This window comes from Pteropus alecto, unplaced genomic scaffold, assembly GCF_000325575.1.
Source record: "Pteropus alecto unplaced genomic scaffold, ASM32557v1 scaffold33, whole genome shotgun sequence".
Classification (NCBI taxonomy): Eukaryota; Metazoa; Chordata; class Mammalia; order Chiroptera; family Pteropodidae; genus Pteropus; species Pteropus alecto.
Window position 1 is genome coordinate 4,155,657 of NW_006435762.1, and position 19,448 is coordinate 4,175,104.

Here is a 19,448-nt window from a genome sequence, read left to right on the forward strand (position 1 = left end):
AAGAAATAACTATAATAATGCCTAAACGAAAGAAATATTTTAAAACAACCACTAACAATAATCTTTACCAAAAAAGTTAAGCTCTTTATAATATCAGAATCTCATATTTTCATTAAAATTATTACTTGAAATCATTAAGTAAATTTCAACCCTGCGTTGCATACATTTTAAACAGTATTATTTTTAGTCATGAAAACAGGTGATAAACAGCTAACTTTCATATGTAATTAGAAGAAGGGATTTTTTTAATTGAGATATAATTGACATATAACATTACATTAGTTTCAGGTATAATATTGATTCAATATTTGTACACTGAATGGGAAATAATCACCACAATAAGTCTAGTTAACATCCATCATGACACAGTTACAATTTTTTTCTTGTGATGAGAAATTTTATGATCTACTCTCTTTCAGATATATAGTATAGTATGTTTGATTTCTAATGCTTTCAAAATATATAATATGGTATGTTTGATTTGTAATGCTTTCTTTCACACATCATATCTGCTACCTGTATTAAACATTCCAACTGCTGGATTAGAGAAAACCAGTGCTGTACGCACATTTCAAGACAGAGGGTGGAGCAGTTACCACCGTTGTTTAATGTAGCAAGATAATTTGTTTTGCATAAATAGATCCCCTCTGTTGCTCTGACTCTGTTAGGGGGAGAAAAGAAGCTAGCAGTAAAACCAAGTGAATTCTATCATCACGGCATGACAATAAATATTAATGCTTATCAACTTTCATACTTCTCTCTAAAGATCCAACAGAGGAACTTACATGCCCTTTGGTCCCAAATCATGGATGAAAGACAGCTGGCTTATATCAAGGAATTCTGTCTGAAAAGAGGCCAAAAATCCAAACTTTAAAAAGTCAGAAAAAAGAAATTTATGTGTTCAAAAAACCACACATTAGGTACTGCTATGTGTAAACACATCTGGGATACTCTACAGACGACACAGATCAATGACAATGGTATTGCCCTAAAGAGTACAGATTAAAAGTATATAATTAAAACACAACCAAGAATGTGATGTGTACTCCAAGATGTAGAGACAAAATGCTCAAGAGGTGGTAGAGACAGAGTTTACTCCCAAAATTCATTTGAGTTTGTTTTTGTTGCTTCTCTTTTGGGGAAGAGAACTGTGTGGCTTAGTGTACACACAAACAATTAAAGCTCGTGAGAAGGGAGTGATGTTGGTGCCAGGTTTGGAAAATAAACTAGACTTGCCATGTGGAAATAAGAGATGAAGGGGGACATAAAACAGGAAAGGTGTAACGAGGTCATTGGATGTACCATTGGGCTAGAGTGAAGGATGAAGGAGAGTAACAGAAAATTAAATGGCAAAGTAAAGTAAGGGGAGAGTAGAGAGGTCTTTGAACATCAGCAACACCAGAATACTCTAATATAAACATTAAATTATATGTAGTTATAATATAAAAATAATTATCTTTTTATTGAGTATAAAGGAAGAGAATTTTCAGTCCACTATCGCTATATGAATTATGAGATTAAAAACGATAAAAATTATAATAACAACATCAATGGCTAACATTTACTGAGTACTTAATATCTGTTTGTTCTATACTAAGCATTTTTCACGTATTATCTCAAACTTCTCTGAAATAGGTGCTATTTTTCATACTGTACAAAAGAGGAAACTGAGGTTTAGAGCAGGGGTAGGCAAAGAGACAGTAAATGGTTCAGGCTTTGTGAACCATGTAGTTAAACCACTGTAGCATGAAAGCAGTCATAGACAATACATAAATTAATAAGCATAGCTGTATTCCATAAAAACTTTATGAATTTAATATAATATTTTATATTAAATATACTATAAATTCATTAAATTTTATTAAATTATATTAAAATATGAAGTTAATATAATTTTTATGTCATGAAATATTATTCTTTTTTGATTTTTTCCTATATTTAAAAATGTAAAAACTATTCTTAGCTCATGGACCATAAAAAAACAAACTGTGGGCTAGATTTGATCCATGGGCCATAGTTCACCAACTTATGGTTTAGAAAAGTTAAGTAAATTGCCCAAGATCACAAAATTAGCAAGAGGTAGATTCAGAAAATGTCAGACCAGTCAGTATCCTCAAACCTAAGCTACAAAAGAAAAAGTCATTCAACATTTATCTTACTCAAATTGAGCAACTTTATTCTAAGCTAGGTGAGGGCTCGATGAAAACATGGAGGCACAGAAGGGAAAACCAGTAAACATTATGTAATTCTTAGCATATTCAGAAGTTTTACCTCATGTGCACTTTGAAACAACTATAGTTATAATTGTTATAAAGGTTAGCTATTGTTTTGTATAGTTAGACATTATTTTGCTCTCAATTTACAGAATTTTTTTAAATAGCCACAGTAAGCCTGGATCTGCCAATGGTCTTAGACCATGTCAATAATAGCCATACTAGAAAAATCAAAGACAATAAATATTTGCTCCTGGCATCAGGAAAACAGACATGGCAAACACTCTTCATCAACAAAGTCCTACGGGAAGAACCGTAGCAGTTACATGTGAGAGAAGTTATAGAGTTATAGAGACAGGTTGACCACTTCCTAGTTCATGTGACATCTCAGAGGCTTGTAAATGAAATTAATAATAATGAAGCACGACAGTTTTCCTTTAAATTTTACATGACTGGAAATATTTAATATTAACTTTGTAAGAAAAAACTACAAATCTTTCAGAGCTGTCAGTCCTTGTGAATTTTAATTAAATGCTTGCATTTCTTTCTTAGAATTATTTGAGGAAGTATTCAAATTTCAAAAAGATTTTAAAATCCCAAATAAAACATATCTTCACACTAAATTCTTTAAAAGGATTTTAAAAGTCAGGGTCTTTGCATTTCATTTCTTATATAAAACATAGTGATTCAGTACCATGCATTTTTAATCTGGGTTGTGGAAATGCTTTCTAATGGGAAAATGTAGTAACACATACTAGAAGTGACACTGCACTCTGAGCCACAGAATCCAAAATGTTTTAAAATCCAAAGCCACAGCTCTCGTTTTATCTCTAGGGAGCAAAGAGAAAATGTTGTCCCTACTTTATACTGGAAGAAACAACTACAGAGGTGTGACTAATTTATGCAAAGTCACAGAACAATTGGATGGAAAACTAGGAAATAAAAAGCAAATATCAAGGAAACCACTTATCTAACACCTGGACATTTTATATTCACGTAGCTCTTATCATCAGAAAGTTGACAACAGAAATAATTTTTGAAATAATTCAGAAAGCATAACTTTAGAACATCATAACAAAACTGCTAAGTGTAAAGAATTTCATGCAAATTAAAAAGTACAGTCTACGGCCATGCTACCCTGAACAAGCCTGATCCCGTCTGATCTCGGAAGCTAAGAGGGTCGGGCCTGGTTAGTACTAGGATGGGAGACCACCTTGGAAGAGCAAGTGTTGTAGGAGTAAAAAATAAAAAAATAAGGGATTGTCAGTGGACAAGGTCCTTGCAATCTGTGAGGTCAATCAAGGGTTGCCTCGCCTAAAAAAACAAAAAACAAAAAACAACTAAAAGTATACATTAGCAATGCAGAAAACTTTAAGTTGTGCATTAATATAAATTTAAATTATCCTAATGGTTTAGTAAAGTTTGACTAAAGAGAGATTTCAAGAAAAACCTGGCCCTATTTTAGAGAAATCGACAAATATCTGGCAATAAATGTTCTAATACAGATTTATCAGATTGAAAATAAATGTGGCAAGGTCAATTTAGAAGCAAACCTAAATAATACAATATGAAATGTAACAAAGACTGTGTTGTCCAGACATTTCAGTGCATCTTTAGTGTTAAGAATTCCATTCTCCGTTTGGGCAAGTCATTCTCAGCAATAAGAATTTAATGATTAATTTGCCTGACAATATGTCATAAGGCTTATTGATCTCTAAAATAACGTGCTAATGAATACCTTTTTATTTCCCCCAAAGGAACTTGTAAAAAGTACAATTAAATGTTGGGAAAACAGGGAAGCAAAGGGTTCTTATGCCAAGGAATAAGCAACAAGCCCTAGGGGTAACAATAAGTCCTGGAAATTACCTGGCAATCACATACACGCCACTTCTCTAGCTCATCTTTGTAACAGAAGAGGCACCCCCTTTATTCCTGAGGTAGCAAAAATTCAAGCAAGTGGCCAAGTGGGAACTTCTCAGAAGCAAGGAAAACAAGAACATGGAGTTGGGCAGTGCCTTTGTAGTAAAAACAGGAGATGGGCTCAACTACTCTGGGAAAGGCTGCCTTGCAGATAAAACAACACAGCTCCGAAGAAAACAAAGACAGCTAATCTGTGGAGAAAAACTAGAGGCTGGACCAAGGCTTGTGGACTTTCCCAGCTCTAAGACTCAATCATGAGAATGGCAACACTTCCCTTAATTTGCAGATGTTTAAATCAGTACAGCTTTCCTCTGCTGGCATCTTTATTAATCTTTACCCACTCTTCCCCTCGAGCTAAATTTATTCATCTTATAAAGCAAGAGAGAGGTGAACTCAGTGTTACTTATCTGTAGGATGTTTATCCTCAGGTTCCTTACCTCCAAGATGGAGATTTCAAGTTAATTATCATCTTGGAGATAAGGATTTTGAGTTATAGGAGTCAGATGATTTACTTGAAGTTAGCAATATCATCCTATCAGCTTAGGGCCCTTCTCTTGGAAATTACGCATTTTGTTCCATTTCTAGATTTGAATTTTCAGTCAGGAAAAAAAGTACATTTATTGTTTCTAATGACTCCTCCTTAAATTCCCTGGAAGATAACAAGCATTTTCCAGTTAGTAATGTAAGTGCCCAGCTAGTGGTACAATTCAGAACATGAAAGAAATCCTGTTTGAGATTTTATATGTTACCGTAGAATTGAATAATATTTCTTTTTTAAAAATATGTTTATGCCTTGAGAAGAGGCCAAATACATTTATTCCCATTTGACAAATGAGTAAGGAAAACAGAATGAATTACCAATAATCTCTGAGGAAACGATCTGATGTTAAATCTACTAAAACACTGGGACACCTTGCTTTTCAGAACCTCAAGGAGACAAAAAGGAATAAAAGCAAAGGAAGTCTTCGTACTCTTGGAGGAAAAGGAAGTTCCTAAACCAACCAACAACAATATAAAAGTAGGAAGAAAAAGCTGGCCGTGTCTAATTTCATTAAAATTTTATTGAAATTAGGGACGTGATTCTATGTGATCCCTTGACCTATGAGACATGATCCTATTGGCCTAAGGACCCAAATTACTTTCCAATAAGTCTGTTTCACACTTACAAAAATACAAATCAATTACATGTGATTATATAAAAGTAACTTTTAATATGCTTTTTACAGACAGGAGTTTTAATACTTCTCACAATTATCAAAGGATATACATAGAGCCAACCTAATTTTATAAATGAGACAGCGGCTTGTAAATCTAGTCTCTAGGCCAAATTACATTTGGTATGAAAGGAAAATAATGTTAGAGAATTAAGACATCAAACTGTATCCTATGCTTGAATCATTTTGGAGAGTTCCACTGTTGGGAATAATTTAAGCAGCCATCAAAAACTAGGAGTAACATAGATTCCAGTACTATGAAATATCTGGAAGACATTCTGAAATTTCTAAATACAACATGGGTCAACTTTGGAAAGATTTTTATGATTGGAAAAGAAATTAAAATAAACATTTTTTTTAAATGTAAACATTCTTTAATCAACATTAGAATCCAAAATGTAGTAATGTATGTAGAAAGAGAAGACTAACTCACAAAGTACTGTTCTAGAGCCAAAAGAAATAGGAAAAGTAAAGTCACAGGAAGGCAGAAAAGTGAAACAAATAGAAAATTACTGCATAGCGGTACTAGTACACATTTGAATAATTCCCTATTAAAGAAAACAGCATATCTGATTGCAGAGAACACAACAGGAAGCAGCATTTTTAGTAATAAGAGCAGTAATATCTTATTTGTTACGGTCTTCCGAAGTTGCACATTGCTGAGTCCTAAATGGGAAGAAATTCTTCCTATCGTGCTTCTTTTGAGATCCCCTGGTTGGACCCAAATATTGGGTTTCCCTAGAAAACTCCCCTCCAGGTATGAAACAATAGAAGCTCCCTCAAGTCCATCAAACATCACAGGGTAAGCTGCTACAGAAAGTGGGCCATGGTCAACCTGGGTCATTTGTGCGGAAAGGGGACCTGCTGGGTGCATGCCCCAGTCTGCAAATAATATGCGGGCAGGTGGCAAGGGAGCAGCAGCAAGTCACCGAAATACTCCAGAGTCAAGGCGCTCTTGCTTCTTCTCCTAAAAACATAGAGGGCTTCCCTCTCTCTGTTTAGTATTTATGTGACACCATTCTCTAAACTGGAGGCCAAGTCACAACTGCTCCTACTTTTAAGTTCTGCACAGACACGACATACATACATTCAACCCTACAGCTATACAGTTCATATAAACACAGACACAAAATATAATAATCCAGTGCATTCTCAGATATCTGGACATTTAAATAATTGAATCCTAACCCTTTCAAAACACTGCACCTTCCAGGGCCTCTAAAGGAGCAGAGTTCATTGTTTCCCGATAACCTCTGTGAAGCCCGCTCACTCCTGTTTGTGCCCAGCAGCTTCAAAGCCCCACCACCTCTTATTGCCCAAGACTTTCTTCTCTCCCTGGCTTTTCCCATGCGTCTCACTTTCACATGAAAAGACAGGCCTTTTATAAGCATCACAAGCCAGTCAGATGGCAATAGCAGTATGATCTGTACAATCTTTGGGTATTCAACTCAGCTCAACTGTTTTCAGCACTTCCTACTTAATGTTTTTTCTGCAGGCTTAGAAATGCTTGGGGACATTATTCTGGAAGCAGGAAGAAAAAAAGGAGGTTGATTTCTAGGCAGTCTAGCCTGTAGCAGCATTTCAAGTTCATTTAAATCTATTGTTATAAACATATTGTTATATTTTCTATTTTTAAAATAGCATCACCATAACTTAGATCCTTACTGTCAAATCAATTTTGTATTCATTTCATTTACTTTAAAGCAAGGAATTATGCTGAAGTGGATATAAGCACTTGTGTTAATAAAATGATCCAAAATTTAGCTGACAATTTATGATTTTATAAATTACTTCAAAATTAAAATAACTAAATAGTACTTACTGTTGCATGATAGTTTCTATACATGGGCATTTTTAGTAATTTTGTCAAGTAATCTTCCAGCTGTTTCTGCAATGCAAATATTTTACATAAGAGATAATATCACACTTATAGAAAAATTCTAAAGTTAAGGATGATAATGTGATCATCAGTCCATCTTAACTTCTGTAAGTTATTCAACGACTTTTTAATATTGTCACTGGTCAAGAAATCCTGAATAGAGTTAAGAAGTAATTTCCATAGTTCCCTTGAACCATTATTTAAATCTCTTCTTGCTATTTAATTTTTCACACACTTGGGTTTTTTATAATCTGCTGACAAGGGCCCAGCTGTATATTCTATAGTTACTAGCACGGGACTTGGCTATAGTAAGTGGTTTTAAAACATTTGTTAATTTTATCAAAAAACTGAATTTCCTCACTTCCAACACTGAATTTACTGGAATATATACTGCAATTTTTAAAATAGATTTTCGGGGGGGGGGGGGGGGAGGAGGGAGGTTAAGTAAAAAAAGACTTTCTATTAAATTGTACCCTGATTTCAAATATGTTAACATGTAAGGGGAGGATGTCAACTACTGACTATGATCCACACTGAAGCACTAACTATTAAAGACACAGTGTATCATTTTCAACTGCACTTGTGCATATATACACAAGTAACTCCAAACTTATATACTCCAAAGTATATGCACTTGTGCATATATACACAAGTAACTCCAAACTGTATAATTTTATTTATCTAGGTATCTTTGAAAATTTGTATTCCAGATCCCTAAAAAGATTTCAAACAAGATGACAACAACGAAGTACAAATCAAGCATCTTCTTCAGAACATGGAAGTTCCACATTACAAAAGAGAACTGATATTTGTTAATTTTCTAGTAAAAAAAAAAAAAAAAATTAGTCTCCAAGTAGCAATGTATTACTGAAGCCTAGCAGGCAGTAGCGTCACTCCTCCTGAAGTTTCTGTCCTATTGTTGTGCATGCCTGTGTCTCTGTCTTACCCTTCAGACCCCAACTGCCCCATCTATAGTTGAGAAATGAGATTTTACATATATTTAAGACAAGCTACTGAAAATTCTGAAGCAAACATATAGAAATACAGGATTTTAAAAGACTGGATCTCAAAACCCTCAATTAGGAAAGAGTTCAATCTTGACTCACAACGAGCTCAAAGAGGTTCCTCAAAGAGGACAGCTTCTTCATCATATGACTCCTAATAGAGACACTCTCCCTCTTCTGGAAAAATGCAGGGTCAGAATGGCTCAGGAAAGAAGGGGCTGCCTAACTAGTTCCAGAGAAGCAAAACCAGCCTAGGTGAGGATCAGTGGGTGAGAGAAATTGCAGCCAGGCCCACCTGACCCCTCAGCAGACACCATGTTTCTACAGCACTGCAAATGATGTTCAGAACAACAGAACAGTGAAGGACTTACCCTTCTACCAAAAAATTGTTCTTCTCTTATCGTGTTTTCAGAAGAACTGGGCAAGCTTGGCATCTCTCGAGGCTCTTCTTTGACATTCTGTCTTCTAAATGTGTGTCTAAAACATACACATGCACACACACACACAATGCAAACATTATTAGAATAGACTTTGAGGCATGACTCTGTAGTATCTTTCACGAGATAGCTCATTGTTAGAAGAGCCTATTTAATAGAAAATATCCACCAACAATGGACTAGTTAACCCATGATATGAATAAAATACTCTTTCCACCCAATTTGAACACTGAAATAACCTTATAATTAATTCTGAAACAGTTACCTTTTGGTGGGAATGGGGATTCGGATAAAGGCTTTGTACTTGAGCAGCTCTCTGTGAAATTCTTGAAAGTGCTTGAATTTCCTTTTAACTTGCCATTTAAATTCCCCATGTGTCAATTCAATAGTGTAAAGATTGATGCTTCGTACCTATAGTGATAAATAAAAACGGTTAGTGTTTTAGATGACAACAAAAATTCTGAAATCTCTTAATGAACAATAGCTAATAAGTAACATGGAAGTACCCTTAAATCTAGCCTACTTTATTATGTGTCAGTACTTAAGAAAAATGTTTTCAAAATCAATCGATTACAGAATAATGCTCTCAAATGTTCGCCTTATAATACACATAAGACAAACTCAGAATCACACCAAAGACAAACTCTTGCAAATCCCATTGCTCCAAATACACACACACACACACACACACACACACACACACACACACACACTCATGCATACACACCCGAAACCAAAAACCAAGTAAAGGAGACAATGAGTAAAGGCCCTAATGAACCAACAGGGGATTCCAAAAGTATAAGCAGTGAGAAGACAGTTGGATGGGCTGAAAGAGAAGCTGGAGTAAATGGATTCCAAGAGCACCCTCTCAGCCCACTTCTTGCCCTTCACACATGACACTATATCTTCTTCTGAAATGCATTCCAAGCCCATCCTTGTCTACAACATAGCCCTGTCCTAAAGCACCACCAGTGACCTGGAAGGTACAGGTACAGGCTATTAGAGAAAAGGAGGAAAAGATCTTTTACACACAAAATATTTCCCTAACAATTTAACTAAAATGAATCTCCATTTAAAAATTTAAAAATGGAAATAAAAAAAATAAAAATTTAAAAATAAAACAAACAAACAAAATATTCCTTATTAAAATGCCAATATATCTTGGTGACTAGTGAATTATTTCAAACAGAAGAGCTAACAGACTGGGGAGATGGGAGTTTTGACATAGTAGAAGGTGTCAGTAGACAGAGAGATATTTATAAAGCATAAGAGGTACTGAAGGAAGCTCTCATGGTGTGTCTGGGAGAGGGGTGCAGGGGAATGGGCACTCTGGACCACCTGGAGGATTTAGGCACCATAGGTGTTGGAGGTGGGAGAAAGTAAATGTCTTCTACTCTGCTGGCTTATCCAGGATCTGGTATCAGCAACTCCATGGGTGATTCCTAGCCTGCTGCCATTCATTACCAATGTTTGTCATATGTTGCAAAATTCTAAATCATGACCACTCTGTGTAAATAGTTTATAAAACAAGAGCACAAGAGTCAATATAACTTGAACTCTTAATTTTGGAATTCAACCATATGGTGGATAAACATTCCAATCTAGCACTTGCTTTGTTCCTAGTTAGGATTCATGACAGTTACTACAACCAGAAGCTGAAGAAATTGAGTTCTGGGGTTCAATATTATATGCTATCTTTCACCTTGGCTAACATTATAGGTACCATCTTGCATCGTTTCACAGAAAAAGATGCAGAAAAACTTGGAATGGCCAGAAACTGTACATTCAAGTGAACAATTCTTAATTTAAGATAAATAAGAAAAATTACATAATGTGGGCAAACTGCCACATGTCCTAGAATATTTCCCAGTCTAAGAAAACTGAATAGCTACCAAACATTGCAAATGCCAAGTTTTATTCCTCACACAGAAATCCAAAATTTTGTAAACTAAATTTCTTAGCAATTGTGAGGCAGTACGCGATACAATGGACACAGGTTGCCACATCCTTTTTGAAGACTGTAAAAGTTTGAAACCCTGTGGTGCAGCCTATACTGGCTGTGAAGCCTCAGCCAAGTGTCACTTCTGTTAGACAACATCCCAGCAGAATTACTGGAATTCTTGGGAATTGGAACAATTTGAGGAGTTTTAATAAACGGACTGCCTATGAAGGTGTGATAGGGTAAGAAAACCACAAAGAGAGTCCTCTTTACCTGGGACTTGTGGAGGCATCCCTAGTCCTGAAAGGCCAAATGGCAGGACCAAGAGTTAGCATGGGAAGGAGAGAGCCACGCAAAAAGGGCTGCTTTGGCTGGAAGAGGGGTACCTTTGGTCAAGGGACACGGTCAGCCCAGGTGATCCCAATCTCCTACCTGGGCTCTCCAGCATCTAAGTGTTACCAGAGGACAAAGGCAAAGACCAGGGTGAAGCAGGGTGCATAGAGGAGCTGGAGGGGCAAGTGGAAGATCTCCAGCCTGGGAGGGCGGGTGATGACATCTGTATCATGGGGTTGTCACAAGAGTGAACAGAGAAGTACTCGGCCGTGAGCTGGCACATAGAATGTATTCAGTCATTAGAAAAGGGGTTCTTTTTATTTACCTGGAATCACATTCAAACTGCATGAATTTAGTTCATACTTTTTAGTAAATGAAACGCTAAGTAAGATAAAGATGACCGTTAGCTTTCTCACCCAGACTGATTCAAAACAGAACTAAATCAAACTCACTTGACTAAGAGAAGAGTATATGCAAAGAGAAGTCTATGGTTTGGTTGCTTAAATATTTATCTTCATTAATAACTTTAGGAGATACCTAATAATCATATATAGTATTATACAGTATATATTTATATAATACAATATATAATATATAAGTATAATACTATGTATTATTATTATTATTATTAAGTCTTCATAACAAACCTATAAGGTAGGCACTATTTATTCAGATGAAGAAAATGAGAAACAGAGAGGTTAAGTAACTTGCAGGAGATCACAAAGTAAAGACAAGACTTAAACCAGCAGTCTGGCTCTGGAGTCTGTGCATTTAACCCCCACATGTCGTCACCTCTCACTCTAAAAGCTGGTAGGCAGAATAAGAAGGCAAAGGTCATCTTAGAGACATTTCTGGGTGGTGGTGCTCAATGGTATACAGGGAGATATGGACCCAACACATAAGAATAGCCTAAAGGAAAGGCAGGACACCAACATGGATGTCAACATATGCAGAGGCAGGTCAGGAGAGAGCACTAGGCAAAGTCATCAGGACCCAAACAGTACATGCCACCCTCCAAAAGACAAGGAGGAAGGAAAGGCAAAGCCTGCCCAGGCAGAAAGGTTACACTAAACTTCCCCTGAGGCAGGAGAAAATGGTGGCCTACTCTGGTGGCCAGAGATTATCCTGAAGGGACAAAGTCCACTACCCTGCAGCAACACTCCCTATCCATCAGACCTGACAACTGCAAAACCAGGAAAAAACAGAGCAAACGTTTCTCCTAGTCCACTTCATTTCAAAGGGTGCAGCTTTGCTTGATGAAGGCATTTTACTCCCAATGCCATTCAGCACTTAAAGGGAAAAATATGGGGCCTAAAGGACAGGTGCCAGGAACAAATCAGAGAGGTGGAGTATGCCAACAGAAGTCTCTCAGCAGAACTTTTGGGTCATGGCACCAGCCAATCCAGTACTCTGGCTTTTTTTCTTTCAAGAGCCAGGTAGCATCATTAAATTCTTATTAAACAAGCACTAGGAAAGCTAAACTTGTCCTTGTCCTGTATCTGGCATTCTAGATAGAATGGTTATGCCCCAGGAGTCCACATTGAACAGAAAACTGGGGAGAGAGCAGGACTAGGAGAGCCACTTTGCAATTTATTAAACTTCTAAATTGCATTAAATGATTTTTTATAAAAGCATTTTCCAGAATGGGGAAATAGGCATATGAGAATAAACACTAAATGTGAAGGAAGCAAAATCTGGAGAAGTGATGGGAGCTTGGAAGTGATAAACAACAGCAACAAAAAACAAACAAAAGCTTAAAACATAGGCATAGCTAGGAGGAAGGAAAACGGAAGTCTGTGTGTTCATTCATATATATTAACTAACACGAAGTGAGTCCAAAAATGTGCTGACCCTTGTCGTAGACGTGAAGCGCTCCACTTCCAGAACTTGGGCTTTTATGGGATAGCCAGAGAGGTACGTCTGTATATTAGGCTCCTTAAATCCTTGAGTCTTATAAATAGCAGAGAAAGGAATATACACTAAAAAATAAATAAGTAAAGTTATTGCAAGAATATATGGTATTAGTATAACGCCCTTTACAGGCATCTTTTTTAAGAATCATAACATGCGACAAGAAAACAGTTCATGAAACAGTCTGAACCCAGTGTAATGACATCAGCAAGGAAACATCAATCATTTGTTGGTTGTTTCAAATCTGTGCTCTGCCAAGCAACCCTGATAAACTCTCCCCTCCTCACTAAGACCATCAGTCTTTACCTTCCTGTATCTTGGGATCGCCAGGAGACACATCACATTCCAACTCCTCTCCCTCAAAGTGGAGCTCCCGAGTGTCCAGGTGTTCTATTAAATTACTCATATCAGCAGCGATTTTCTTCAGTGCAGAGGTATTTACATTTGGCTCATTTTTCAGTGACATGTTGGCTTCGGACAGAGTAAAAGCAACGGGGCTGGGAAAGGAGAAAAGGGTTACGAGGACTTATTGTCTTGGTCAAATAAAATCCTATTCTAAATTTGAATCCAGGCTTAAATATAGCATATGGAAACAAGTCAGCTAGTCTATGTGAGCCTCAGTAAACTTCTAAATTGCATTAAATGATTTTTTATAAAAGCATTTTCCAGAATGGGGAAATAGGCATATGAGAATAAACACTAAATGTGAAGGAAGCAAAATCTGGGGAAATGATGGGAGCTTGGAAGTGATAAACAACAGCAACAAAAAACAAACAAAAAGCTTAAAACATAGGCATAGCTAGGAGGAAGGAAAACGGAAGTCTGTGTGTTCATTCATATATATTAACTAACACGAAGTGAGTCCAAAAATGTGCTGACCCTTGTCGTAGACGTGAAGCGCTCCACTTCCAGAACTTGGGCTTTTATGGGATAGCCAGAGAGGTACGTCTGTATATTAGGCTCCTTAAATCCTTGAGTCTTATAAATAGCAGAGAAAGGAATATACACTAAAAAATAAATAAGTAAAGTTATTGCAAGAATATATGGTATTAGTATAACGCCCTTTACAGGCATCTTTTTTAAGAATCATAACATGCGACAAGAAAACAGTTCATGAAACAGTCTGAACCCAGTGTAATGACATCAGCAAGGAAACATCAATCATTTGTTGGTTGTTTCAAATCTGTGCTCTGCCAAGCAACCCTGATAAACTCTCCCCTCCTCACTAAGACCATCAGTCTTTACCTTCCTGTATCTTGGGATCGCCAGGAGACACATCACATTCCAACTCCTCTCCCTCAAAGTGGAGCTCCCGAGTGTCCAGGTGTTCTATTAAATTACTCATATCAGCAGCGATTTTCTTCAGTGCAGAGGTATTTACATTTGGCTCATTTTTCAGTGACATGTTGGCTTCGGACAGAGTAAAAGCAACGGGGCTGGGAAAGGAGAAAAGGGTTACGAGGACTTATTGTCTTGGTCAAATAAAATCCTATTCTAAATTTGAATCCAGGCTTAAATATAGCATATGGAAACAAGTCAGCTAGTCTATGTGAGCCTCAGTTATCTCAAACAACCTCTCAATTTATTTTCTTGTTTAACATTTAAAGAATTCCCAGCTTGTAAATTAAACTGAAGATACTTAATTGTAAACAAGCAAGGAAAAAAAACAACACATTGAATAAATGTTAATATATCTCTCATTCAATTTTATTAACTTGGGTGAGGAGAATCTCAAGGAAGATTGGTTTAGGAATGATTATTTAGAGAAAACAAATTGATTCTTATTTTTAATAGATACACGGAAAGGAAAATATATAAAATAAGCAATTTTAAATATTATCTAAAGAAAATTTAAGTCCTTTTATATAATTTCAATGTGCAGATTTAAAAATATTTTTACAGTAGCATAATCTTTCTACTTTTCCTCTGTAGGTGACAGAGGTATACTATCTTTTTGAGATAAGAGATTTTGACCATGACTTTACAGAAGTTATAATAATGTACGTGTCTTGAAAGGTAATTGATTAGTATACCCATTCCGAAGGATACCAGAGGTGCTAGAATTATACTTCTCTCTTTTTTTAAGAAAACTGGTTCTATTTCATTCTGACATTTAATAACACAAGTCGTTGCACATCAGTACCCAGGGAAGAAGAGTTCATATAGATTTTATTTTTCATTTAAAATACTCAGATTTAAGCCCTGAGCGCTATCATCGGAGTTTGATAAAAAAAATTCGTATTGCCTGAAATAATCCTTCTGTTACAACCAGGCCCTAAAACAGGAGGGCTTTCACACTAGCAACTCCTTCATACTTGTTCATTTATTACTGCACATCATAAACATTTACTGAGCATCCATTATTCACTCACTGTAAGATACAATGAGTGAACATGTAAAGATAAGGCTGGTCCCCGTGATTAAAGAATGCCTGATGTGGGTGAAGTAAAGAAGCTACATAACTCAAAATTCATCCCTGGCCACCTCCAAGGTTTTGGCCTTCCTGAGAATGGCATATGCTAAGTGGAAGACACTTAGCTGGATTCTCTCCTACGGGTGCTATCAAAAAGCTGGAGGTAGGGAAGAGGCTCTGTAGAAAATACTAAGAGACAGTCAGGCAAACTTGAACAACCCTTAAACACAACAAGCCTGTAAAACATACACTGCTATGTTTAATAGAAAGAGATCTTGTGTGGAAATTCAAAGATGAGGGTAGAAGAGGGTGATTCTGGTTTGGCCAGACAACTACATTCTCTGTGAGCTATGTAATCAGTCATGTTTCTTTCTCTGTGTTTGTTGAAAGGAAGCTTAGAGCCAAATTTGTGGCCTACTGTTAACAAAATATAGGACTATCCTCGCCTACCTCACTTCCCTTCAACTTTCCTTCCCACTTCTAATTTATATTGTAATAACAATTAACATGTACTGATCACTTAGTATGCACCTGGTTTGGTGATAATCTTTTAAATACATTATTACATTTATCATCAATAAGAAATATATGAAGTTTTGTAATTTCTACTTTGAAGAGGACAAGAATTTGCCATCCCTTCTTTATAGATAAGAAAATTGAGGCATGGAGAGATTAGGTTAACTTGACAAATACTTTGGACAACGTGGCCAAGGTCACATAGGTAGTAAGTGATGGAGAAGGGATTTGAAACCAGATCTCTCTGATCCAAAAGCTGATATTCTCAACTTTAGTCTTTATTTTCCTGTATATTTTCTTGTAGATATATAAGTGCTCCTAGAATGGATGAAAGTTTTAGTAAAACAAGTGCTCTGAGGTAAGGAGCTGGCTCGAATGTAAAAAAACAGGGAATGAATTTCTATCGCAGCTCAGCACCACAGGATAAAGCCATTTAAACAATTGGGGACTTGGTTTCCTCCTCTATAAATTAAGGAGGTTGAGCCATTTCATCTCTTTGGTGCTTTTAACACTAAAACCCTAACTGTAGATAAAAATATGCTATAAATTGTTTAGCCTCCCCTTACAATGTAATTAATGTAACCCTTCTCCTATCCCAAGAAATTTATTCAAGTAGTTTTCATATGAATATAAGAAGCAGGTGGGAGAATGTTCTCTAACCTGAGTAATTTAGTCAAAGTCTGTTTGGCCTCCATTGAGGAGCTGTTGCCTCTAGTCACAATTAAAATATTTATTTTCTTCCCTCTCAATTCAACAAACACTTATTAGATGCCAACCATGAGCCAGTTTTTGCTTTATTTAAAATATAAGGTAATGAAAAACTTTTAGAGGAAATGAGACAAGGAAAAACAAAGAAGAAATTACATCATATCATTGCTACTTGTGGATTTGAAAGTCTTTAAGTATTTTCTATTGATTAAACAGTCTTAGGTTAACTCTGCCAAGTTTCTGAGCTTAGCAAAAGAAAACAAGAGTTACTCCAAATGACTTCCCCTTTGGACAGAGTGTTAATTTTAAAAATGAATGTTAAATTTAAGATATACAGAAACCAGAGTAATCTACATATTGCAATTGAAATAAATAGTACAGAGTCACTGGATCAAGCTAAAATAAATATCCTATTTCAGATGGAGATATAAGAAACATATAAATATGTGAAAACTTAGAAAAGAAACAAGTCTTATTTATCCTCAAGTGTTTCCTACATGCTAAGTACAATTTTAGCACAGTTATTTTATTTAATACTCACAGTAATCCTACCTGGTATTTACGATTATTCTGAAAGATTTAGTTAAGTAACTTGTCCAAAATCACTCAACTTGTGTCCGGATTGAGTTTATAAAGCAGATTTGTCTGGCTGTGAAATCTCATGAACCCGCTTATAGAGGATCATAACTATTGATTTTACGTTATAAGCTTGAATGTCTATAAATTAACCTTTTATATGAAGTTTAAATTCCATAAAAAGATTTTCTCTACTTTAATCACCACCTTGGAAAAGATCCTACTGGCCCCACAATCATAACAATTATGGAAACAATATATCCCTACAGCCTCCTAAATTTCTTCCTGGCCTTTTATTTTTATGGTTCATAATATTTTATAAGATTACATGGAATTTCAGTGAACCTAGAGGTTTTGTAGATTTGTTCCTGCTTTTGTGAGGACTTTACCATTTAATAATGGAAAACGATCCAAATTATTTGTCCATCACTGCCTTCACTTGTGTCCACGGTCACTTTGTGTTGATAGTTCATTCGACAATTGTATTGCTGGTCTCATTCTTAAATATCAAGCTCTAAGGCCATCTATACTCCTATACTGTCAGATCTTCATGAATTAGCCCATGTTTTTTTCATCTAAAATAATCTATAATGTGGGTGAGCAGCTGCCACAGTTACAGCCTATCTTAACCAGCAACAAGATAAGGGCTTCAGTGTTTACACTTGGGATAATGTAATTGATTTTGTTACCTCCTTAGAAAATTATACTGCAAGATCATTATCTCTTTTGGTACCAAGTAGAGATGGTGCCCATGGGGCGATAATAGCAGCTGTGTTTTATCTCTGTTTGTATCTGTATTCAGGAAGTAAATAGGCTTTTTTTTTTTTCTTTCTGGTGTTGAATACTAGAATTTAAAATGTTTTCAGGGAACACTTAATTACCTCGTTATTCTGTGGTGAAATCAGAGAAATCTAGAGTTGTCTTCTGATCTTAATTTTCAAAACGACTGCAATGTAGGACATCAAAGGAAGCAGATATTTTTCTTTCCAGATAGTACATACACAAACATTGCCTTAGCCAAAACACAATAATAATATTATCAACTACAACTATTTAATATGAAAATAAATATTAGCATTAGCTAATATTGGCTGAGTATGAACTATATGCCAGGCACTATTCAAAAAGATTAATTGCATGATCTCATCGAATCCTCACAACAACCTTCGGGGTTGGGTCTCATTCTCACTTCCATTTTTAAGATGAGAAGCTTAGAGAGGGTGGGCAACTTGCCCAGGGCTACTCAGCTGGGATGCTTTAGAGCTGGACCAGCCCCTGGTTGACCCGACTCCAAAGTCCAGTTATTTAACTAGCCAGAGGTGGAACCGGGGGTGGCAGGACAGATGGACACTAGGAGACTTTTACTACTCATTTTACATACTCTAGAATAAAAAATTCAAAAAGGAACAACAAGATTCAACATTCGTTCTGTGAAAATAACTGACTTACTTCTTGCTTCCTTTTCTAAATAATAACATGCAAAGATCCTCCAAGTCTTTTCAATGTTATTTGTGCTTACCAAGAGATACAAATGCAATGGATTTCTAAATCAAAAATCATATCTTAATGTAAAAATATGAAATGAATTATAACTAGATCATTTAAACCCAAACTGAGTTGTGGGGATTTCTTGTTTTCCCATTTTCCATTATGATGAAATTAATTGGCAGATCCATACTACATAACCTCTCAAAACATATTATACAGTAATGATTTATACAGAACTGACTTGATGCCTGAAATGCAAAAATCGTAAATGTGGATTCAAGTTCTGAACTCCGTCTCTAGTGACACAGTGAGCCTTGCATAAATACTTTTGAGTTTAGCTGACTTTGAATAAAGTAAATGATATTATCATATTTTACATTCCAGATTATATATTTTGAGAAAAATAACACACTGAAAAAATGACTCTTGATGTTTACTTAGATCTTTGAATGTTCTAAAAAGAACATCAGTTCCACAAACATCAATGGAGGGCTTACTGTGAGCCTTGGACAGAGAATAAAATGTCAGTGATGTAGGGGAAAGGTCAGATGACCTAAATTCTTCTATCTTTATTATCAGTGTAAGCTGGACAACTACAGCCTCCAGGGTTTCAGCCTCCCCTCTATAAAATGGAAACAGTGTAGACTTGCTATAAGGTTCCAAGAAGTAGTAGTTTGATTTACAAACACTACCCTCCCTCTGGGCTTCACATCTAATCTGATCTTAAAGCCCCCAGAGCCCAGGCAACTCCCACTTCTTATCCTTCTTTCCTGGTTTCCTGTCAAAGCCTCCATTTGGCCAAACACTGACACTGCTTTTCTCCCTGTGGTGTCAAGATTGAAGATGATGGTGCTAAATAACCTGGACTCTCCATGTCCCCAGAACAGGAATTGAAAC

The 19,448-nt window shown here is 36.1% G+C and overlaps 1 protein-coding gene and 1 pseudogene across 4 annotated transcripts in view; one reads left to right on the forward strand and one right to left on the reverse strand.

The window, feature by feature from the left end:
• PLD1 (phospholipase D1) overlaps nucleotides 1–19,448 on the reverse strand; it is a 143,618-nt gene that overhangs the window by 97,354 nt on the left and 26,816 nt on the right. For 2 of the 4 annotated variants that reach the window (XM_006910836.3, XM_006910835.3), the window contains exons 1-6: nucleotides 13,157–13,351; nucleotides 12,791–12,918; nucleotides 8,933–9,078; nucleotides 8,602–8,707; nucleotides 7,170–7,235; nucleotides 786–844 (exon numbers count right to left, since the gene is read on the reverse strand). In XM_006910836.3, the coding sequence (XP_006910898.1) occupies nucleotides 786–844; nucleotides 7,170–7,235; nucleotides 8,602–8,707; nucleotides 8,933–9,078; nucleotides 12,791–12,918; nucleotides 13,157–13,316 (665 nt within the window). In that variant the 5' untranslated portion in view covers nucleotides 13,317–13,351. Of the gene's footprint in view, nucleotides 1–785; nucleotides 845–7,169; nucleotides 7,236–8,601; nucleotides 8,708–8,932; nucleotides 9,079–12,790; nucleotides 12,919–13,156; nucleotides 13,352–13,729; nucleotides 13,858–14,095; nucleotides 14,287–19,448 lie in introns of those variants that run through there. The other 2 variants (XM_025046054.1, XM_025046055.1) reach the window with 2 other exon arrangements.
• On the forward strand, nucleotides 3,334–3,451 carry LOC112479043 (annotated as a pseudogene).